The sequence below is a fragment of the Hyaena hyaena genome, unplaced genomic scaffold (genome assembly GCF_003009895.1).
Source record: "Hyaena hyaena isolate Hyena2069 unplaced genomic scaffold, ASM300989v1 scaffold_13, whole genome shotgun sequence".
Taxonomy (NCBI): domain Eukaryota; kingdom Metazoa; phylum Chordata; class Mammalia; order Carnivora; family Hyaenidae; genus Hyaena; species Hyaena hyaena.
In genome coordinates this window covers 5880819-5903669 of record NW_024080645.1, presented here as the reverse complement: position 1 = coordinate 5903669, position 22851 = coordinate 5880819, and the positions used below count along the sequence as shown (strand labels likewise).

General features: G+C 62.5%; 1 protein-coding gene across 2 annotated transcripts in view; it reads left to right on the top strand.

Annotated features, from left to right (window-relative positions):
• Positions 1–22851, top strand: part of LOC120248859 (cell migration inducing hyaluronidase 1) — a 121931-nt gene that overhangs the window by 59332 nt on the left and 39748 nt on the right. For both annotated transcript variants that reach the window (XM_039257342.1, XM_039257341.1), the window contains exons 2-9: positions 12866–12966; positions 14703–14849; positions 15213–15351; positions 15934–16170; positions 18176–18355; positions 20963–21033; positions 21774–21869; positions 22390–22511. In XM_039257342.1, coding sequence (XP_039113273.1) covers positions 12888–12966; positions 14703–14849; positions 15213–15351; positions 15934–16170; positions 18176–18355; positions 20963–21033; positions 21774–21869; positions 22390–22511 — 1071 coding nt within the window. In that variant the 5' untranslated portion in view covers positions 12866–12887. The remainder of the gene's footprint in view (positions 1–12865; positions 12967–14702; positions 14850–15212; positions 15352–15933; positions 16171–18175; positions 18356–20962; positions 21034–21773; positions 21870–22389; positions 22512–22851) is intronic.

Sequence of the window (22851 nt, the reverse complement as noted above, 5' to 3'; positions counted from 1 at the left end):
AAGAAATAAGGCTGCTTTCTGGGTGGGTGGGTGGAAGGAAGGACGGACGGACGGACGGATGGATAGCAACATGAGAGAGCAAATGTAGTAAAATGTTCCTGGTGGCCTCTAGGTCACGAGTAGTTTGGTCACTGTGAAACTCTTTCAACTTGGCCTAATGTTTGAAAATTTTCCTGGTAAAAGGTTGGGGGTGTTGGGGGGGTGGAGAGGCGATTGTGTGGAGCCCAGTGGTCGCCAGTGCTGAAGCCGGGGTACCCAGAGCTCGGGGCTGGTGGGGGAGCTTCTCCAAGCAGGACCCGCCATCCTCACCCACCCGTGTCCCAGCCCCCACGGGGGACCCAGTTCTGAGCAAGCACTCGGTGCCGTTACCCTCGTCTACCCTCACGGTGAGAAACGAGAGGCTCCCAGGCCCTCCTCCCCGACGGGCTCACCAGAGCCCACTGGCTTCCAAGGACTGCGAGTTTTGTTTGGAGCCCAAGACTGCGACTCGCACCTGCGGCTGGGACATGAGTGCCCGATCACAAGCCCCCCAGGGCCATCAACGCGCCTCGGCTAGGACCCCACCTCGCCACTTCCTGGAGGTGTGTTTGAAGTATGAGGAAACCACAGTGATTTCTGCAAATAAATAACCCAGGAGGAGACAGGCCCCTCAGATCAAAGGAGGGCTCTGGCCCAAACTTGAACCAGAGTCCAGCATTCTCTTCCGACCCCGACCCGGCTGGGTGGAGGGAGGGTGGGGAGAGCCTGTCTGCTGTGCGAACACTCCCCGTCTCTGCCCTTCCGGGTTTTGTGTGAGCCTGAGAACAGGCGGGAGGAAGGTGGACCCGCCTGAATGGCCGCCAGCCCCGGCTGCCCCCGCCAGCCCCGCCCCCAGACACGGCAGGTGCCCGCCCCCCTGCCTCCTGTGGTGCTGACCCCGGCCCGGCCCAGGCTCTCCCTCGAGTGCTCGCTCGGGGCCCCGGCCCCTGATGGAATTTTCGTGGCCTTTGCAGCTCTCAAGGGCTGCCGCTGCCGCTGGTCCCCGGACCGCACCCTGAGCAGCCCCGCCAATGGCCGTCCCTCCCGGCGTGAAGCTTAGGGCCAGCGAGCAAACGCACAAGTAAAACATGATCCCCGACTCCGGCGGGTGGAGAAAGCTCTCCGGCACCGAGAGAGGACCGTGGTCACGTGGGAGGGGCCGGGGGAGCTCCTCCGGGAGCAGGGCTTTGCCCCGACCCCGATGGGCTGAGCAGGGGCCAGCGGCCCAGACGTGGGCCCGAGGGCAGCAACAAGCCGGCATCTTGGGATGCGGGACGCACAGAGGCCCGTGCGGAGAGCTGTGTGCGCTGAAGCTCAGGGGCCGGGCCACGCAGGGGGGTGAGGAGTCTGGCCTTCGTGCCGGGCGGGCTGCGAGCGGTGCGGGTCCTTAACAAAACACGCCGTGACCCTTGTGGGCCAGTCTGATGCAGATGGATCGAGGCGGGGACGGGGAAGGATGATTCCTACGGAATCCTACCGGAAAGAGTCGTTCACCATGGTGGTGGCAGTGACCTCCATTCTTTCGAATGTGGGTTACCTTTTCCTAGGGACACGCGTGTTTGGGGGACATCTACCCTAGAGAAGGGAAGTCTCTTCCCCTCCATGGTGATATGCAGCCTCCTCGATTAAAACACGTATGTTATGAGAGCAAAAAGACTTACAAGAAACCAACCTTCATCTCGCCTTCTTTGGGGTCTGTTTTCGTCAGGGTTGTTCCCATAGTAAATATACAAAGCACAACTCAAACTGGCTTAAACAAACAAGATCCTTGATGGGCTCATGGGATTGAAAAGTTCAGGGTTGGCACTGGCTTCAGGCAGAGTTGGATCCGGGTGCTGGAGGATGGGCGTTCCCCATCGCTAGGCTCCGCCCCCTCTGTGTAAGCTTCGTTCTCACACGGGCGCTCTCAGCACAGGGCAAAGATGGTCCCAGCAGCTCCACGCTTAGCACCCTCGGTGGGTGAGAGCCGTCTTCCCGCCAGTTCCGTGTGCCTTTCTCTGTCTCAGGTCCTGTGACCGTCCCTGAGCCCATCCCGGCAGCAGATGGGAGTTTATTCATGGTCCAGGCTGGGTCACATGTCTACCTCGGGAGCCTCACTTGAACTGCATGACTCGAGGGCGAGGGGGAGAGGGGTGCCACAGGGAGAGAGGGGTGCAGAGGGAAAGATGGCTGCTGTAGGTCCACAGTGGGCTCCAGAACCCATGGCCTGATTTTGTCCTTTCTGGAACTTTCTGGAACTTTCTGGAATTCTCCTTGCCCACATTCCATTCTCCCTCTGTCTCATGGCATTCGAGTGCAGCGTGCCCCCCCCCTCGCCAGTCATTAAAACTCATTCTTCCATTGGGCAAAACTCAGATTATCACCTCCTATTCTAATTTTTTTTTGTTTCATTATTTTTGAGAGAGAGACAGAGCGTGAGCAGGGGAGGAGCAGAGAGAGAGAGACACAGAATCTGAAGCAGCTCCAGGCTGTCAGCACAGAGCCCGAGGTGGGGCTCGAACCCACAAACCGCGAGATCATGACCTGAGCTGAAGTCGGACATTTAGCCGACTGAGCCCCCCAGGTGCCCCCATCACTTCCTGTTCTAAATTCGTGTCTGGACCTTGCTCCTCCTCAGGAGGGCTGGCCCCGGGGGCAGGAGCATTTTTCTGCCCCCACAGGTCCTTGTTTCCGGTTTGAAAGAAGGCCCTGGTCCCTGCCCCACGGTGACCCGATCGTCAGTCCGGGCGCGGCCATGGCCAGCGTCTCTGGAACAAGGTGCCAGGCTGTGTGTGCAGATGTGGGCCCTGCCCCAGACCCACGGCATCGGAAATGCGTGGAATTAATCCGACGCTGGTGCCCGAGGCCTCGTACCCGCCCACCCCACCCCTGCCGGCAGCGGCGCGTCACGCAGCACTTGTGGGCTCCTTCCGTTCTCAGCGTCTCCCGTCGCCAGTGCCGTCCATGTCCCCATCGAGTCCAGACTCCTGCCCCGAAGCCGCTTCAGGAGCCGGGCCTCCCCTGCGGCGCCCTGGCCTCCTGCAGCCTCGGTCTATTTGCTCTGATTTCGTGCTCCTGGAAATAAAGTTCCTTGTGGGAAGGAGCCTTCCTGCCCCCTCGGCAGGAGCCCCCCCCCGGCAGGAGCCCCCCCCCGGCAGGACCCCCTCCGGCAGGAGCCCCTCGGCCAGGAGGACGGGTTGGCAGGGCTGTCATGATACCCTGGGGAGGGGGCAGTGGTGCCTCCCCGGAGGGACGTGATGAGGAGAAGGCAGGGGGCGTTTTTACAGAAATCTTTCTGGAGCTTCAGGAGCAAGTGGGCACACGGTGTGACCTCAGGCCAGGAGGGATGCCCGGCCAACTGCTGACGCTGGCACTTTGGTGAAGTGTTTATTGCCCTGGCCCCTCGGCCGGCGGAGGACACACGGCCAGCCAGGAAGGTGTGTAGCGGGTGGTCGAACTCAGAGCCCCCCTTTGAGGTCACCGCACTTTGCGATCAGGCTGTCCTGGGCATCATCTGACCTTTCAGCTGCCCNCGCCCCCGGCAGGAGCCCCCCCCGGCAGGACCCCCCCCGGCAGGACCCCCCCCCGGCAGGACCCCCCCCGGCAGGAGCCCCTCGGCCAGGAGGACGGGTTGGCAGGGCTGTCATGATACCCTGGGGAGGGGGCAGTGGTGCCTCCCCGGAGGGACGTGATGAGGAGAAGGCAGGGGGCGTTTTTACAGAAATCTTTCTGGAGCTTCAGGAGCAAGTGGGCACACGGTGTGACCTCAGGCCAGGAGGGATGCCCGGCCAACTGCTGACGCTGGCACTTTGGTGAAGTGTTTATTGCCCTGGCCCCTCGGCCGGCGGAGGACACACGGCCAGCCAGGAAGGTGTGTAGCGGGTGGTCGAACTCAGAGCCCCCCTTTGAGGTCACCGCACTTTGCGATCAGGCTGTCCTGGGCATCATCTGACCTTTCAGCTGCCCGCCCGGGGGGCTCGGGGCTCGGGCGTCTGGGGCGGGGTTGACGCCGGGGACAAGAGCCCCAAGGCCGGGCAGCCTTCCTGCGGCCCCGGGGGAGGTAGAGCCGTGTGATGACCTGCGCAGACCAGAGAGATGCCCAGATGCGGGGCAGAGCGAGGAGGCTGCTGGGAGGGAGTCCCGTGCTGGGAGAAGCCCCCACGTGCCCCGGCGGGGGGCGTGGACAGAGCACGGACCCTCCGTCTCCACGCAGAGGTGACGGCGGCTTTCACAGTGAGGTGGGCAGTACTCCGTGGTGGGGACCCGCCATGTGCCAGCCACCAGGCGCAGTGACAGGCTCTCCCCCGCGGGAAGGCTCAGCCTGTGACGGCAGAGATGGAGCTCAGCAGGGGCGACCCGGGGTCGTGGCTGTGACATCCCAGGGCACTGGCTGCATGGACGGCGACCGGGCCGGCTCATGGGTGCGTGCGGGCGCTGCGAGGAGTCCCAGGCAGACCCGGAGGGAAGGAGGAGCCGTACCAGGCACCTGATGCCTGGGACGAGGCGCAGGGACACGGGGACCCTTGGGTCACCTTTTATTTCTTTTTTTATTTCTTTTTTTGAAAGAGACTGTGTGCATGAGTGGGGGAGGGGCAGAGAGAGAGAGAATCGGAAGCGGCTCCAGGGTCTAAGCGGTCAGCACAGAGCCCGACGCGGGGCTCGAACGTACAGACTGTGAGGTCATGACCTGAGCCGAAGTCGGACGCTTAACCGACTGAGCCCCCCAGGCGCCGCTGGGGAGTCACCTTTTAGAGTGTGTGTCCCCTCCGCCCCCGCGAGGGCCGGGCTTCGCAGGGGGGCCGGGCCGGGACCGCCGCTGCCGCATGCAGCGCTCTGAGCGTAGCAGCAGCGCGCCGGCCCCGGGCCCCGAGTGCAGGGAGGGGGCACCAGCAGCAGTCACGTGACGCCCCCTCTTCCTTCAAGACCCGGGGAGAGACACAGTCTCAACGGGGAGGATCATCTCTTTCCTCCACTGAGGGGATGACGTAAGGAGTTTAAAAGGAGTTATAACGTCGAAAACGATAGGTTGTTTAAATGTCCCCAGTTGCTGCTTCCGTCCTCCCACACGGTGTTTTTGAGAGCACTGGACAAAGAGTCCAAAGACGCCGCGCGGTCAAATAGCCAAGTCGTTTGCTCCTTCAGCAGCCGCGTGGCAAACACGGGCGCCCACCGCCCAGTGTCGCCGGGGGCCTCCGTGGGCTGGGCGGCCGGGCTGCGCTCTGCGGGAGAGGGAACGTGGGTTTGCCCTCACGGAGCCCGCGGCCGGGTTTCCAGCGGGAATCGTTCAGCAAATTCCAGGGTCGGCATGAGAGCCGTTTAGAGAAAGCCTTGATGGGTGAGCTGTGGGGGCCGAGGAAGAAGGAGCTGATGGGGACTCGAGGGCCAGGGAGCCTCGGGGGAGGATGCAGTCAGGGCAAATGCACGTTTGCGCAGGTGGGAGGCGGACGGGTGGACGGGCTGAGAGCAGCGAGTGCCGGAGCCAAGGCCGTGCAGAAGGCGCAGGGCCCGCGGGGGCCCGGGGGGAGGTCAGCGGGAGGCCGGGGACGGAGGTCACCTGCCCCCCAGCACGGTGCCCTGACCCCCGCCCCCGGCCCGGCGTGGCGCCCCGGTCGATGAGCTAACTTAATCCCGATGTGTCATTAAGTCGCGTCTCCGCTCGTCTCCCGCCGGGGCTGCGCTGGCCCCGTGTGAGGGCAGCCAGGCTGTCGTCAGAGCGCGGCGTCCTCTGCCCCGGCCCCCAGCCACTGCGCGCTCTTCTCGCCGAGAAGGCTGCTGGTTCGGGGCCACACACGCCCTCTGCCCGGGGCCCACGTGTCAGGTGTGTGTCCCCCACCATGAACACCGCCGAGTGGGGGGGGGACGGGGAGTTTCCTGTGCAGACCGCCAAGCCACGCTTTTGAGACAGCCTTAACTGACGGTTAAGTCCCCTTAACCGACGACCCAATACGGCCGATTTACCAGTGAAAGAGGCCCCCTAAGAACCGCGCTTGGCCCGTGAGAGGGGCAGGGCCGGGGGGTGGGGACAGACCCCAGTCACCGTGCTCGGCACCATGTGTGCATCACCCCCCCCAGTGGCTTCTCCGGCCCCCACATCCGAGGGACTGAGGCTGAGACCCCGAAGTGAACGGCCAAGTTCGCACACGGCTCTGAAGCGGCAGACCTGACACTTAAATCTGGATCCGCCTGGTGACACGGGCTGAGCAGTTAGCGCTCAGCCAACACGCTGTGGGTGACAAGTGTGTCACACGCGAGCCCCGCCGGGAGGGCTTGCTCACACACAGACGGCTGGGCCGGAGCTTCTGGTTGGGGGCGGGGGGCGCCGAGGCCCCTGGACGGGGAGCCCGGCCCACTCGGAGCACACCGCTAGGAACCGAGTTGCAGCCCCGGTGTGGACGGTCTGTGAATCCTGGGGCCCCAAAGCAGGGCCGACGCACAGCATTGGGCGGTGACGAAGCTCCCCGGCTCTGCGCTCCCAGGGCGGTCGGCAAGCACCAGCAGCCAAGGGCTCCCGGGCACGCAGTGTGTGCCCAGGAGGGCGGAGGATGGGCAGTTTTCTTTTTACCTGATTTTTTAAATTTGTTTTTTTTTTTATTAAAAACATTTTTTAAGTGTATTTATTTTGAGAGAGACAGAGATAGTGTGAGCAGGAGAGAGGCAGAGAGAGGGAGAGAGACAGAGAGAATCCCAAGTAAGCTCCGGGCTGTCAGCACAGAGCCCGACACGGGGCTCGAACCCACAAACCGTGAGATCGTGACCTGAGCCGAAGTCGGACGCTCAACCGACTGAGCTGCCTGGCGCCCTGCCTGATTTTAAATGTAGATTTGCACAGCAGCATGTGACTGGCAGCCGGGCGCTGGGCAGCGGTGCTCACGCTGAAGCGGAAAGTTCCATCTACCCCTGTAGCTAAATCATTCGCTCTAGGGGTTAGGCTCCTGCAAGGCATGAAGAGTAGGCTGTTCGTTAGGAGATGCGGTTTCCATGTCTGGTTTGCCGCAAGGCCACACTCCTCGTTCAGTTTGGTGCCCACGGCACCTGGTGACGGGACCGGGGAGCGCGGGCGCCGGGTTGGTGGCCTGATGGGGGCCTGGGGTTTGATGGCGCAGCAGAACCGCAAGCGCTCTGGGCTGGGGCAGCCTCGGAGCGAGTCTGTCTTATTCGTGGAACCCCACGGAACCCCTGTGGAACCCCCATAGAACCTTGTGGAACCCCGTGGAACATCTGTCCCGCTTGGCTTCCCCAGAGGGAAGATCCCGCGTCAAAGGAGGTGTTCCGTTTGGGGAAGGTGATTGGAGTCAGTGGGTGTGTAAAGGGCCTCGGAAAAGTCACGTGCTTATGTCCAAACTGTGACATAAAGCAATGGCCTGGTTGGAGCAGCGGCAGGAACGGACGGCCCCTCCCCCGTCCCCTCTTCCCCTCGTCAAGCACACAGGGAGGCGGGAGGGGGCGGGCCGGGGTCCCGGGTTCAGGTGGGACAGAAACCCTCTCGCGTGCTGGGCCGCGTTTCCGTTCCCCGCTGCCGAGCAGCCCAGCACCGGGCTTCTGCCCTGTGGGCCTCAGTTTGCCCGTCTGTAAGACGAGGGGGTCCCGGCGGCCCAGCCCGGCCTCCCTGGGAGCTGCTCTGAAGTGCAGGCTCACACCCCACCCCAGACCTGCCAGGTCGGGACCCGCGTTTCAGCAAGTCCCCGGGTGACTCACGCGCACACGCACGGGCCCGCCGGAGTAGGTCACGGGCCGTGTCCGTGGCTGCCTGGCGTGAGCCCGACCCGAGGTGGCCATGGGGAGGAAGCGGGAGCCCAGCTCCTGGGGGGCCGGGCTTTGTGAGGCCGCTGGTGTCTCTGGAATGTCTTCGGCCTTTGCGGCAGCGAGAAGGGTCTGGGTGGTGCGCTTCCTGGGGGAGGGGCTGGTTCTCGGAGCCGCCCCGAGATGCTGGTGCGCAGGGGGGCCAGGGTCTCCTGAACGCCCCTCCCTGAGGAGCCCAGGCGGGGCCCCTGTCCCCGGGGCCTTAGCACGGCATCCGACAAAGGGCCCAGGCTGCCGGGATGGGGGGCGAGGCTCCTGGGTTTACCTGTGATCCGGAAGGTGCATGGGCTGCCCTGTTGCCAGCCCCTTCCTTCTCCCCGGGGGGCGCTGCATCAGGGCCAGGGACCAGAGGGGCTCGGGCCTCCGCCGGGCAGGGCTGGCCCCGGGCTGGCCAGGAGCTAGGCTGCCCGCCGCCCAATTCAGGAGGGCACACGGGGTCTGCACCGTGATTTGTCAGAGGATCAGAGGACCTTCCTGTCTGGACCGACCGAGGCCTCCGTGCTCGGCCTCCCTATGTCTGCGGTTTTCGGTGGCCCCTGGGGAGGCGTGTGGGCGCCTGTGCGGGCAAGGGTCCGAGCTGAGCCTGTGCAGCGACCTGGGCTGCAGCAGCCCCCTGCGCCCTCTGTGACCCGTGGCATGGAATTCGGGGCCTGCAGACGGGAACCCAGGTCATGCGGGACAGGACGCAGGCTTTCCTGACCCAAAGAGAGGTGGAGGGGGCTGCTGGCCACCCCCCCCCGGCCCCCACCCTTGATTTCGGGATCACTAACCCTCAGCGAGAGGCAGCACGATGGCTCGAATCCGACCGTGGCTGCCCGCAGGCGGCCCAGCTCGGGGACGGGGGAGGGGGAAGGCGGGGTGGTCCTGTGTGGCAGAGCGTGGGCTCCGGGGCCACCTGGGGACCTGACTGTGCCTCCTGCCGGCTCTGTGGCCCTCAGAGGACCCCCCATCCTGCCTCACTCCTCCCGGTCGGGGTCGCCTTTGAGCCAGCTTCCCAGGGGTTCACGGGCGTGCAGATGTGGGAAGGGCTGGCTCTCCCTCCGGCTTCTGCAATCTCGTAGTTTGAGACTAGACCGCAAACCATTTCATCTTTGGGAACTAGAGACGCCCTTTCTGGGGGAGGGAGCAGGCTCTGGACTTCGCTCCCTGCCTGCTCCGTGCCTCAGTTTCCCTGTCTGTGGCCAGGGAGGCCCGTGATCCCCAGCGACGGAAGAGCAGTTTGGTCGACGTGTGGCCGGGGCATAAAGCAGCGCCGACGGAGCCCCGCAGCCGGGGAAGGCCTCCCTCCCGCGCCTGCACCTGCTTCCCCCTCCGTGCGTGTCTAGGATCCTAATACCTCTTCTTACACGGACACCAGTCGTGCTGGCTCAGGACCCGCCCTGGGGGCCTCGTTTTACCTTAATCCCCTCCTGAAAGTCCGCTTCTCCAGGTGCGATCACCTCCCGGGGTCGTGAGGGCTAAGACGTCCGCGCACGGCTCAGCCCGCGTCAGGCTCATAAACACTAAGGGGCAGAAGAGCGTAAATCAAAGCATCCACGAGAATTCAGGGGTGGGGGTGGCTCCAGAGAACCCCCGCCCCCCCACAGCAGGGACAGGAGTGGCCTGTGTACACGAGTGTCATCGTAAGGGAAGTGTCCGGACCCACTCGGCCCACAGCACGTATGTGCCCTGAGCGCTACTAGGTGAGGCTGTTTTCCTGGGCCCTGGCGCCGTCTCCCTACCTCCCACTGCCCGTCGCCGCGAGCCGACCTCGTTAGAGCCGGCCTGCCCCGCTGACCCTCACAAAAGTAACTCCCTGAGCTCGTGGGCGGCAGTATTCCTGTTTCAGAAATGGGAAGAGCAAGGCACAGAGAGGTTGAGCGGCTTGTCTGAGGTCACACAGCCGGAGGCAGGCTGTCAGACCCTTCTCCTGGCCCTGGCTCCCGTGCATGCCCTTGATCCCCGGAGCTCCCACAAGTGGGGGGCTGCCCGGGTCAGGCGGGTGCAGAGCTCAGAGCTCGGACGACACAGTGTCTCACTGGATCCCACGATGATCTCGGAATTTAGGACGCACTATTTCCGGTTTTATAGACAAACAAAAGAGGGAGCCCCGGGTGGTCAGATGGTTCTCCCGAGCTCAGCCGCGCGGCCAGGGTGGAGGACTCTGCACCACCACTGGGGCCCATCGCGTGCGGGTCCCACCTCACCCCTGCCTCAGAGCTTAAACTACCCTCTGCCCCTCCTGCGGGCCTGCGTCCAGTACTCTCGGAGAGACCTGGTCTCCGCGGCCCGGCAGGCGGCGGGGTCTCTCGTCCCGTGGGGCCAGGCTGTTCTGGGGAGGGCTGAGCAAGTGTCCAGGGGCTTCTGGACGCTCGATCGACACTCCGCTCCCTGTCCCTGCAGGCGACACGCGCTGGGCCCCAGGGCCGCCGTGGCCAGGCCTCCTGAAGGACACAGGCCGCCGTGTGCGAGGCAGCGAGGGGAGGCCGGCGGAGGCCACGTCTCTCGTTCCGGGTTTGCTGCTGCCTCTCCTCGACCCCGAGGGGCCTGGGCGTGCAGGACGGCAGAAACGGCGGGGACCGTGGCCCCGAGGAGCGCCTTCCCAGCAGCTCGTCCACGCCCTTCCTCCGTGTCCTCCTCGCAGGCTCTGCGCAAGGGGGTCGCCGCGCCGTGTGGGCCACGGCCAGCGCAGGGCCACCAGGCACGCCCAGCCAGCCCCCAAGGACACTCGCGGCGCCCTTGGCCAATGCGCGCACCCCGGGCTTCGGCGGCTGGGAACTGTGTCCAGAACGTATCCCGAGAGGCCGAATCTCAACTCGGGTCTCCGGAAAGCTTCCAGTGGCCGACGAGAAAGTGGCCGCCCCGCGGTGAAGAATTCCCAGCGGAACCACAGAAAGTGCGGGATTCGCTTCAACTGTGTTTCTCGGGCCTCTGTCCGCGGTCCTGGAAGCCTGTCCGGGAGTCACCGCGCGGAGAACCCCCCCCCCCCGCCCCCCGGCAACGCGGAGCCCACCTCTCCGGGCAGGAAGTCCCTGAGCCTGTGACAGATGCACGCCCCCTTCACGTTGGGGAAAGAGGTTCCGAGCACGACCCCCCAGGGGACTGTGTTTTCGCCCATCCAGAGAGCGAGTTTGCTTTCTCGGCCTTTGAAATGAACTACGACACGACGAGAAGGTGTCGGAGCCGCGTCCCTGGACGCAGACGTCTCGCGGCGCGTGGGACGTCAGAGGCCGCGGCAGGAGACGCGTTCATGAGGGACCCCTGGCGGCTGGGCCAGAAGGGGTGGCCGCGCCCGGACCGCCTCCCGTCCCCTCCAGCCTGTGGCTGTCCCTCCCTCCACCGAGCTGATGGCCCCTGAGAGGAGCCGCACGATGGTCCGGGCTTCCTGGCTGCAGACGGCACGCTCCCTCTGGGTTTCCTAAACCGATGAGGCCGTGGAGGGGGCTGCGGCTGCGCCCCCGGGGCCCCGCCTTCCTATGGCAGACAGTCCCCCCCTGGGGCCACGGGAAAGGCGCCGCTCCCTGATGCCAGATGCGTCCCTTCGGCAGCCGCGGAGGCACTAGAACGAGCCTGTTCTCGCAGACCAGGCCCGGCTGGGAGGGAACCGTGGGCACGGCATCTCAGAGTATCGGTTTCTCCCCTACCCCCGCCTCCCCGCACCCCTGCGAGGGAGGCCCAGGCAGAGGGCAGGGGCCTCGCCCTGGACCCTCCTGCCTGCCCGCCTCCCAGGCTCTCCCAGAGAGCACTTTACCTGGAGCCCACAGGCCAGGGATGGTCAGGCCTGCCCCTGAGCCGGGTGAAGGGAAGGGGCCTGTGTGGTGAGGGGATGCGGGCCCCTCTGTCAGCGAGCGTCTGGGCACAGCCGCCCCCTCGCGCAGGACAGCCTGGGGACCCAGGCAGGGAGGCCGGCATTGGTCATCCCCGCCCCAGTGCGAGCCATCGGTGTGGGCCCCGCGGGGCCTGGCGACAAGCACGCTCTTACAGGTGCCTTCTAGTCTGAAAGAGGAACCTGGCATCTTCTTCTAAAGTTCCAGTCTCGGGCTTTTCTAGACAGAGTCCGTATTCACCGGCCCGATGAGTAAAAGGAAAAACTAAGCGGCTTTCATAAAACAGAGGTTTAGTAAAATAGAAATTTAATTCTCTCTCCCATGAAAACAAATTCATAGCCCAGGGCTGTTGAGTTCCCCATGGGGGCAGGGCCTAGATGTTTCTCTAGATTTGGTTTGCATCTTCAGCATGGCTCGTACTACGTAGCCCAAGATAGCGGCAGGAGATCCAGCCGTCGTAGCCACGTTCCAGCCGGCAGGAGGGAGGAAGGAGGGAGGAAGGTCTTCCTGTCTTCCCTCAAGGACATTTCCCAGAATTCACTCACCACGCTGTGTTGACCAGAACTTAATCCCAAGGCCACAGCTACATGCAAGAGAGTCTGGAAGAGGTAGCCTTTGTACTAGATGGCCGTACGCCCAGGTAAAAGTCAGGGGTTCATTTACCAAGTAAGGAGGGAACAACTGGGAGACACTTGTCTCTGTCTGCCTCCCCTGCCCTCGGGCAGGTAACACACAGAGGGTGTAAGACGCACACATTTAGGGTTTCGATATCATTACTAAGACTTGTTTTAGAAGCATGGAGTAAACATTAGAAATCAGCCAGTCCCCATCCTTTATCCAAATTAGGAATCTGAGGCCCAGAGAGGTTAATCAAAAACACTGAGATCACACAGCATCTTCATGGCATCTAATTCCCAGCTCATGTTCAGCGGGGGGTAGTTTTTGTTTTCTCTGCTTCTTAACTTAGGAAAAAAGCTTCATTCTGGAGGTGGGGGTGGGGGGAGCCCGAGCTCCAAGGATGAAATGCCATCCATCACTGGGTCCCTGGGCCGCAGGACGCGGGCGGGACGGAGGCAGGTGTGGCGTGCCCTGGTCTGCCCGGCCCGGAGTCAAGGCGGCCGAGGGCTGAGTGCCGGCTGCAGCGTGCCTGCCGGCGCTGCGCTGTGTGTGCGGGTGGCCCTGTCTGTCTGGCTGTGTCTGTGTGTCTGCTGCCTCACCGCCCCGGGCCCGCCCGGCCCCCGGGTCTCACTCGCTCGCTTCAGTTTCAGGGGGCGCTCTGCCAGGATGAGAGCCGCCAGCGGGCGGGACGCGCCCCTCCAGGCCATGCTGACCCTCTGCTGGCTCACCCTGGCCGTGTCTGCAGGTGAGCCGCCGCGAAGCCGTGGGGGAGGCAGCCGCAGGGCAGGGGTGGGCAGGGGCGGGTGGCTGCGCTCCGGCCGCTCCCTGCTGACCTGCCCCGCCTGGGCAAGTCTCCTCCTGGGCCCCAGTTTTGTCGTCCACACACTGAAGGGGTGGATCAGACCCAGGGGCTCCAGACCCAGTGTCTGCGGGAGCCAGACACGAGACACGGACAGTGTGGCGGGCCACGCGGGGACGTGGTCTCCTGGAGGAGACGCGTGGACGCCCTCTGCTCGAAGCAGAGGAGATGCTGTGGGGTACCTGGCCCCCCTACCACTCTCTGGAGACGTAAACACGGGGCAGACGCCCTTATCCCAGAGATAACAGAACAAAAGTAAAGCGACTTCTTTAACTGACATGCAAGGAATCGTACCGAATCCCTCCTGGGGTCACAGCCCCCCGTCATGGACTTTGTTCTCTGCACCCCCTCTGCTCAAGAGACAAAGCCCTTGTCCTTGGAGCCCAAGCTGGGAGCTCGCGTCCATCCCTTCTGACCCTCCGTCTCCACCTTCTCCAGGCGCCTGGGCATCAGGCCCCAGGTGGAGGATGCAGGGCAGAAACAGGCTGCCCTCAGTGCAGGCCCGAGGCGTGGGTTTCCCTTGCCCAGAACGGTCCTGGCTGCGTGCCACCCACGTGGCTCCCCAGGTGTGGGGGCAGGTGTGGGGCCAGGTGTGGGGCCAGGTGTGTGTGGGGGGCAGGGGCGGGGACAGGTGTGGGGGGGCAGGGCCAGGTGTGGGGCCAGGTGTGGGGGCAGGTGCGGGGGCAGGTGTGGGGGGGCAGGGGCGGGGCCAGGGGCGGGGGGGGCAGGGCCAGGTGCGGGGGCAGGTGGGGGGGGCAGGGCCAGGTGCGGGGGCAGGTGCGGGAGTCAGGGGCAGGTGCGAAGGCCTCAGGCCCTGGCAGAGCCAGCCTCCCTCCCTCCCTCCCTCCCTCTGTCTGTCTGTCTCTCTGTCTCTCTCTCTGAAATCTGACAATAACATTTGTTTCACAGAACTTAGTAGTATATAAATAACACATTGTTATATATTGACAACTTTACCCCGAATTACTTTCCTTTAAAAAGACTACGGCGATCGTCATAGCGACTCCGTAGCCGTGACCTTCAGGGTCCCCGCGGGAGACGTGGCGGCTCCAGGAGTCACTGCACCCAGGGGAGCCCGCAAGTGACGTCTGTGCCAGGGATAGATGACAAACCATGTACAGCTCTTCCCTGTTTAGATGCCCCTAATAAGGGGTGACTTGTTCGGAGCAGTGCTGCTCGGGGACACGGCCTGCTCGGGGACACGGCCTGCTGGGTAACACGATCCCTCTGGGTTCTGGGGCTAGAAAAGTAACTAAAGTCAGATTCTCACGCGGAAGGGGAGGGGCTTTGTTAACTCTCAGCACCACTTTCTGGAGCCAAGATGGTCTTGGATTGCAAGTACTCTGGGCAGATCATTACCTAACGTCAGGTCCTGGAATGCCTTCAAGAATCATCTGATAGGCCCTCTGTTCTGTAAAGGGAAAAACTGACCCCAGAGAAAGGAAGTGACGTGTTGACAGACGCGCGGTGCACTGATGCCGACGTGGGGCTGGAGCCCAGGGCTCCTGGTGTCTACGTGGCTCGGGGCTAGAAGAGCCATGAAGACGCAGGAGGCCCCCCTTGGGCAGTCTTTGCTTGATGAGGGGGTGGCGGGGACAGTGACGCCTCTCTGTCCCCGGCAGTGGCGGCCGAGTGCCCTGACCAGAGCCCCGAGCTGCAGGCCTGGAGCCCCGGCCATGACCAGGACCACCACGTGCTCATCGGCCAGGGCAGGAGACTGCTGCTCACGGCTTCTGCCACGGTCAACTCCATCCACATCTCGCAGGGAGGTAAGCTGCTCCCCCGGCCTCTCCCCTGTCCACGGCCTCGGATCCCGACAGGCAGGAGGAAGGTCAGGTGCTCTGGGTTCAGGTCAGAGCGTCTGGCCGGTCGTGACCAGCCGTCGGCTCTGGGTGCCGCTGATAGAGGGACGTTCCCTGGGCGCCCGGTGCACGCCCGCCCCCCACAGCGACACAGCGACGGGCGCAAACCGGCAGGCGGGGTTCACGCAGCGCAGGGTGGGCGGAGGGGAGGCACGGTAGTGAGTGCGGGAAGGGCAGGGGTGCTGGGGGGGCGTGCCCGTCTGGCCGAGGTGGGGCTGAGGGGCCTCCCCACGAACTCACGTCCCCCCCCCCCACCCCACGCCTCCTCAGGAAAGCTGGTCATTAAAGACCAAGATGCGGCCATCGTCCTGCGCACCCGGCACATCCTGATCGACGAGGGGGGCGAGCTGCACGCGGGCAGCGCCCTCTGCCCCTATCAGGGCAGCCTCAGCATCGTTTTGTACGGGAGGTGGGTGCTCGGCTCCCGCGGCCCTCACGGAAGGGGAGCTCTCCAGCAGGGAGACACGCGGCGTGGCGACGCGCTGCGCGGGCCAGAGCCGGCCGGCCGGGTGCTTTGCTTCCTGCGGGCCCGCGCTTGGGTGCCAGACTCCCAGCTGCCTCTGAATCGTGCCAAGCTCGGGGACCCCCCGGGGGGCGGGCTGGGACGGACCCGGTAAAGAAAACGTGCACGCGGTGTTTGCCTCCCGCTGTGGCCCCTCTCCAGACCACTGAGCGTTCTCAGAGACGGGGACCAAAGACACACAGAGGCCCGCAGCACAGCGCCGGTCCAGGGGACCCCCCACCCCCCGACGTGGGGGCCGGGGCTTACCACACTCAGGCCTGGGAGGAAGCAGCGACATGTAAACTAATGACGGGCGCTTTCGCTTGGCTTTCGGCCTCATCTGGGGCTGGATTAGGGAAACCTGGTGGGTGACGCGCCTTCTGGCCCCTAAGTCACCGCGTGTGACCCGGCCCGCAGAGCAGTGAGGTCCCCTCCGGGTTCAGCGCCCTGTGGAGACCCGGCTGATCTGGGGGGCTGACTTCCTCGTAGGGCTGATGAAGGCATTCAGCCAGACCCTTACTTCGGCCTCAAGTTCATCGGGGTCGGCAGAGGAGGTGTCCTTGAGCTGCACGGACGGAAGAAGCTCTCCTGGACGTTTCTGAACAAGACCCTTCACCCGGGCGGCATGGAGGAGGGGGGCTATTTTTTCGAACGGAGCTGGGGTCACCGTGGAGTCATCGTGCATGTCATCGACCCCAAATCGGCGACGGTCATCCACTCCGACCGGTAAGGTCTGCCTTCACATAAACGTGGAGCCCTTCATTCCACGGGCGCTCGCTGAGCCTGGGCCGTAGCCGGACGCTGGTCCGGGCGCTGAGCTACAACAGGGAGCGAAACAGACAGAAGCCCTCAGGTCGAGGGGTCACGTCCCTGCCTCCCCGGGCGTCTGCCTAGAGTAGCTGGATTAACAGGAACACGCAGACGCACACGCGTGTACACACAACATAGTTCCCGATGGCGATCACTGGTACTTCGGGACAAAGACGCGGCGAGGCGGCCCGCTCTGCGTCAGTCAGGGACGTCCAGGCCGCGAGAACTGCAGGGTGAGCGTGAGGCGGGGAGAGCGCGTTCGCCACGGCAGCACGTGCAAAGGCCAGGGGTAAGGGGGGCGTGCTGGAAACACCGAGGGGCCAGCAGGGGGGAGGGGTGCAGAGCAACGGCGACGTGGCGGTGACGTCCGGGTTGTAGGCAGCGGCGGGCGTGGGGCCTCACGGGGCTCCGTTAGGTTTTATTCTAAGTGGGACATGAAGCCCCTGGAAGGCTTCCAGAAGGGTCTGATCTGATGAAAAGAATGTTCTGGCTGCCATGTAGAGAAGGGGCGAGCGGCGGAAGGCAGGAGGAGAGAGAGCAGGGTGCCTGTGACGCTTCTGCGCGGTCTGAGCCCGAGGGCTCGCCCGCCAGGACTCGGACAGAAGCTGTGTCTGTAGAAACAGAGGCGCTGGACAGAGATCTAAGAGGCACGGGGGGCAGTCCCTGCGCCCTCCCACCCCACCCCTTCCCCCGCTCGGGTGTGAGCCGGCTCTTCAGAGCCTGGGCTTCCAGCGGGTTCCGGGGCCCTTGGACGGGAGGACCGGCTGGGGGAGGTAGGCAGACGCTGCTGGGCGTGGGGGGGGGGGGGGCACAGGACCAGGGCACAAGCCGCCGGAGCCCACAGCAGGGAGACGGGAGCTGCCGGGACACAGGCCATGACGCCGGGCGGCCACCCTTCCCCGCGCCGAATACCAGTAACGATCACTGCGCTTTGTGCAAAGCGATGCGTCGACCACTTTGCTGTCTGTCTGTCACGTGTCTGCATAAGCCCCGAGGGCTCTGCATTATCCACGTGGTACAGAGAGAACAAGAACACCGAGGCTCCGTGGGCTCGATGTGCCCAGTCGCAGGCCCGCGCGTGTCTGAGCCGGGATTCACACCCCTGACCCCGTGTCACTTCCGCGGTGCCCTGGGGCGGGCCGCCTGCCGGGGCTGAGCCGTCCCCCACACACAGGAGATGCGGGAAGCCAGGGTGAGCCTGGCGGACACAAAGTACATCAGAGACACCTGCCCTTTGCACGCGAGGTCACCCGGCCGGCCAGCCCCACCCCCAGGACCACCAAAGGTGTCTCTTTGCCCAAATCATGGCTGTTCACGCCAGTTCGTGTTTCTAGATCCATTAAAAAATTTTTTTTTATGTTTTATTTATTTTTGAGAGAGAATGAACAGGACAGACAGAGAGGGAGACAGAATCTGCAGCAGCTCCAGGCTCCGAGCTGTCAGCACAGAGCCCGACGTGGGGCTCGAACCTATGAACCATGAGATCGTGACCTGAGCCAAAGTCAGACGCTTAACCGACTGAGCCCCCCAGGCGCCCCAGATCCATTTTAGAACTGTTTTGCTTGTTAATTCCCAAGACAAATTCTTTTGGAATTTCTGTTGTAATTGCACCAAAACTTCAGAGTTCCGTGGGGGAGGGGGAGGCATTACGAAATTGTGTCTTTCCTCAGTAAACGCAAGTCACCGGCGGTGCAGATGTTTGTCTGAACTCCTGCTTCGTGGGTGTTTTCTGTGGGCGACTGGGTGACCTTCGTCAAGGTCGGGAAGATGGGTGTTTGCGGGAAGAGGAGGTGTTTTCTTTGAAACTCACGGCCGGCGGGGGCTCAGGAGGGCGTCTCGGCCGTCAGGACACGACCGTGAGCTTGGACGTCTCTCTGCGGGGCTTCTGTGAGCACCGCTAACCCACCTGCCGCCCCCTTAGGTTTGACACCTATAGATCCAAGAAGGCGAGCGAGCGATTGGTCCAGTACTTGAACGCCGTGCCCACCGGCAGGATCCTTTCGGTTGCGGTGAACGACGAGGGCTCTCGGAACCTGGATGACGCGGCCAGGAAGGCCATGACCAAGCTGGGCAGCAGACACTTCCTGCACCTCGGGTTCAGGTACCACAGCGCCGGCCTGGGGCGTGGCGGGCAACCTCATCAGCAAGGCTGGGCGCCCGGGTGTTCTCACAAGCGTAGTCCACTCTCGAAACACAGTCGGTCTTCCTCGCATGGGCTTGTCCGTTTCTTTTTTTTTTTTAGATTTTTTTAATGTTTACTTATTTTTGAGAGACAGAGACAGAGCATGAGCGGGGGAGGAGCAGAGAGGGAGACACAGAATCTGAAGCGGCTCTGGGGCGCCTGGGTGGCTTAGTCGGTTAAGCGTCCGACTTTCCGACTTTCGCTCAGGTCATGATCTCGCGGTTCATGGGTTCGAGCCCCGCGTCGGGCTCTGTGCTGACTGCCAGCTCGGAGCCTGGCGCCTGTTTCAGTCTGTGATCCCTCTCTCTCTGACCCTCCCCTGCTCACGCTGTCTCTCTCTCTCTCTCTCTCTCCTAGAAATAAATAAAACATTAAAAAAAAAATAAAAATAAATAAAAAAATAAAAATCAAGAATCTGAAGTGGCTCCAGCTGTGAGCTGTCGGCACAGAGCTGACGCGGGGCTGGAACCCACAAACGGCGAGATCGTGACCTGAGCCGAAGTCGGTCACTTAACCGACGGAGCCCCCCGGGCGCCCCTGGGCTTCTCCAGTTCGCTCAGCCGCTCACAGAATACGAGCTGGGCATCGGCACAGCTCGCTCCGCCTTCCCTTTCTTTGGCAAAGGGCCGTTGCTGCCTGGGACCGGCAGGCATCTGTGTAGAAACCATATAAGGTGTCTCTGCCCGGCTGCGCCCCGGGGAGAAGGGCCCCACCGTGGTCTCCTTTGTCTCCGGTCATAGCTTCATGCCTGACGTTGGCGCACGCGCATCGGCCCCGAGAGGGAACCGTCTGCCCCACAGGAGCCACTCCTTTTTATCATGTTGGATCCGATCTCCGCACAGCGGGAGGTTGAGGCTGAGGTCACCCCGCCTGTGTCTGCTGCAGGATCGTGGGGCCCCTCCCTTCAGCTCTGCAATGCGGGCGGGGGTCGGGGGATGCTCTGGGCTCCAGGGTGATTTCCTGACAGCTTCTTCTAGAAGGGCTCGGACGGGAGCTCAAGGAGTCAGAACCGACAAGGGCGCTTTTGTTAGCAAAAGCTGAGAGGGCTTCCGTCCCCTTGTTAATAAGCCAAAAGGCCAGTGTCTCGATTTCCCGTGGGAGAGAGGTGTGCCAGGGGGCTGGCCTCTTAGGGCCTCAGCAGCAGAAGGTAATGGCCTAAGGCCCACCTCTGACTTGGCCTGAATCTGCACCTCCCGGTGGGTGTGGCTGCAGGAGGTGACTCGTTCTTTCTCTGCACGGTTCTTGCATCTGTAGAGCGGAACTCGTCATCGGGGCGTCTGGAGGGACCATTGGGAGGGATTTGAGGTGACAATGGGAGCGAAATATTCGCCGTCATATCTGGCACAGAGTAAGGATTCAAGTAACGTTTCTGCTGATGAGCAAAGCCGCCGGAACGCCGGACGCTTGGTCACGTTTTGCCGCGGCCGTTCCCCAGGGCACGGGGCAGAGGCGAGAATTACGCTCTTACCATGCGTTTATGTAGAACCACTTTGAAGCACAAACTCAAAACATCTAAAATCAGAACAGAGACGTGGGGCTGAAGTTTTGTGCAGCTATTGGCCCGAGTGTGGTGTGGGCGCCCTCCAGGAAGGCAGGCGTGGACGGAGGGGCGATGGTGAAGCGTGGGGGGCGGGGCGGAGCGTCACGGAGCAGGGCTGCAGGTGAGGGCGACGACCAGCCGATTCCGCCCGAGAGGCTGCAGGGGTGGAGGCCCCGGGGCGAGCGGGTGGGAGACGGAAGAGTGCACGGCAGCAGAGAGGGCTGCGGTGGGAGGGGCCGGGGGAGGCCGAGGAGGTGGGTGGGCACAGGGAGACCTTTCGTTCTGTGCCAAGGAGCACGGATTTCATCTAAAGGGCAATGGGGAGCCATTGAAGGACCTTAATCCAGAGAGTGACCCAGTCAAATCCCCAACTTGAATAAAGACTTTCCAAAAGGAAGGCTCTTGGGTACCATCACCTACGGCCATCTCCTGCTGTGTCCGGCCTGGGGGGGGGGGACAGAAATGGGTAAGAAGCCTTCCTGCCTCACAGCACGCCTTGCCGGAGGGAGTCTCTTCCTCCTCCCCTTTGGGGGCCACAGGCATCTCCTCCCTCCCGAGGCCCGTGCGGCTCCCTGGGGGGCCTGGCACCGGCCCCCGGGCGTCTCCCTTGCGCTGACCCCTGGGGAGGCTGGGAAGAACCTTCCTCTCTTGGAACCCGTGTTCTTGTTTTCCTAAAGGACTCGGAGCACTTGCCCCGACCTGCGTGAGCCTGGCGTTTGTGCAGGTCCGCGGGCTTGTTTGTTTGTGGTTCAGAACTCGGCTCCTGCCACAGCGGGGTCGACCAGCAAACCGCGGGCGAGGCAGGTGGCCAGGAGGCCGGCGCTTGCCAAGAACGGCCCCTGTCCTCCCGCAGCCGGGAAGCCCCCCTGGGGGCCGATCTCCCCCGCACGGCGGGGAGGCTGCTCGCTGGTGGGGCCGCCCCTCAGCTCTGCCTCCGGTTCACGTTCAGAGGTGGGAAGAGCTTTACTTTCCCTTGTTTTTTGCAGACACCCTTGGAGTTTTATCACCGTGAAAGGAAACCCCCTCTCCTCCGTTGAAGACCATATCGAATATCACGGTAATAAACAGCTGGCGTGTCTCTGGCCATGAGGGTCTTTCCGAACCACCCCTTCCCTGAGAACATCGCGGACCCCCTTCAATGCCCGTTGTATCCACCTTGTGACCCCAAAGTGCCATAAGCCAAAGACTAAGATGATGTTTACATCCACAAAGGATGGTCACTGACTCAATTCTACACCAATGGCCTGGGGCACGTGGGAGCTGGGAACAATCCAGCAGGGGTAGCATTTGGAGTGAAAAAGATTCTGTGGCCGGGTCCTTACCACCTAGGGGCAGCCTCCTCGCCCAGCGGAGTCTGCAGACGGCACCCTTCTAATCCTAGACAGGAATTCACGTGAGAAATTATGAGGCTCCAAAATAGAGATTTGTTGGAACGCCGGAACCAAACTTCCGTTTATTTTAATGCCTATTTATTTTTGAGAGAGAGCACGCACACATAAAACAGGCTCAGCGCTGACCGCAGAGAGCCTAACGCGGGGCTCAAACTCACGGACCATGAGATCGTGACCTGAGACAGACGCTTAACCGGCTGAGCCACCTGGGTGCCCCTCCAAAGTTCGACTTTTAAAACAGAAGCACAAGAAGGGAGGGGAGATATAATCTGCTTCCCAAGTAGAAATATTGGCCTGAAACTTAAAAAAAAAAAAAAAAAAAATAGCTCAAGACCCATGGGCGCGGGGGCCTTCTCTGCCCCGGAATGACCCGGCTGAGTGCGGGGGTGTCTGGTCTCGCCCGCAGGGCACCGAGGCTCCGCTGCCGCTCGCGTGTCCAAAGTGTTCCAGACAGAGCATGGCGAGCTTTTCAACGTTTCTTCATCCAGTGAGTGGGTTCAAGGTGAGGATTCGGGAAAACCCCAACAGTGGGACAGAAGGGCGGGACTTCCTGTCTTTGCAAAGCAAGCGTTTTCCTCCTGTAGCAATCAGGCCGCTTGACTGCTGTAGAGTTAACTAAATTTGCAACTGACGGAAAGCGGTCTCTGATGAGTCAGTCCAGCTCGGCCAGTAGCCCAGAGGGACATCCTCCCTGTAGAACTCTCTGTGCCAAGGAATGCACAGGAGACAGCTGGGGTGGGACGGGGCGCAGAGAGCCCCCCCCCCCCGAGAGACGGGCTTCATCCTGGCTGCAGTAACGGAGAGTCTGTCTTGTACTCCTCTTAGCAGATGGGAAAGTCAGTCAGAGGTGCTTCTAACTGAGAGGTGGGGGGCTGGCAGACGGCTGGCCAGGCGCCGGGGCCCCAACCCAGTGCACCCTGGATGCACGGGACTCGGCTCCGGGGATGCTTGGGGGCCACGCTGAGTGGGACGTGCCCTCGCCGACCCTTCCTGCCTGACCCTGCCCTTTGCTTTCTGTCTAGACGTGGAATGGACAGGATGGTTCGACCATGACCAAGCGTCGCAGACCAAAGGTGGAGAGAAAATTTCAGACCTCCGGGCGGCTCACCCGGGAAAAATCTGCAATCGCCCCATCGATATACAGGTACTGAGCTTAAAACAATCAAATAGTTTTAAAGACTTTTTTTTTTTAATTTTTTAACATTTATTTATTTTTGAGAGAAAGAGACAAAGCGTGAGTGGGGAGGGTCAGAGAGAGAGAGGGAGACACAGGAACTGAAATAGGCTCCGAGCTGTCAGCACAGAGCCCGACACGGGGCTCGAACTCACGAGCCGCGAGATCATGAGCTGAGCTGAAGTCGGACGCTCAACCTACGGAGCCTCCCAGGCGCCCCTAAAATCGGTGTTTGCTCAGGATTTTCGCTTGGAGTTAGAGTTACTCTATGCAGAGGGGACCCTGACCTCAGCACCATCGTGACAGTGCT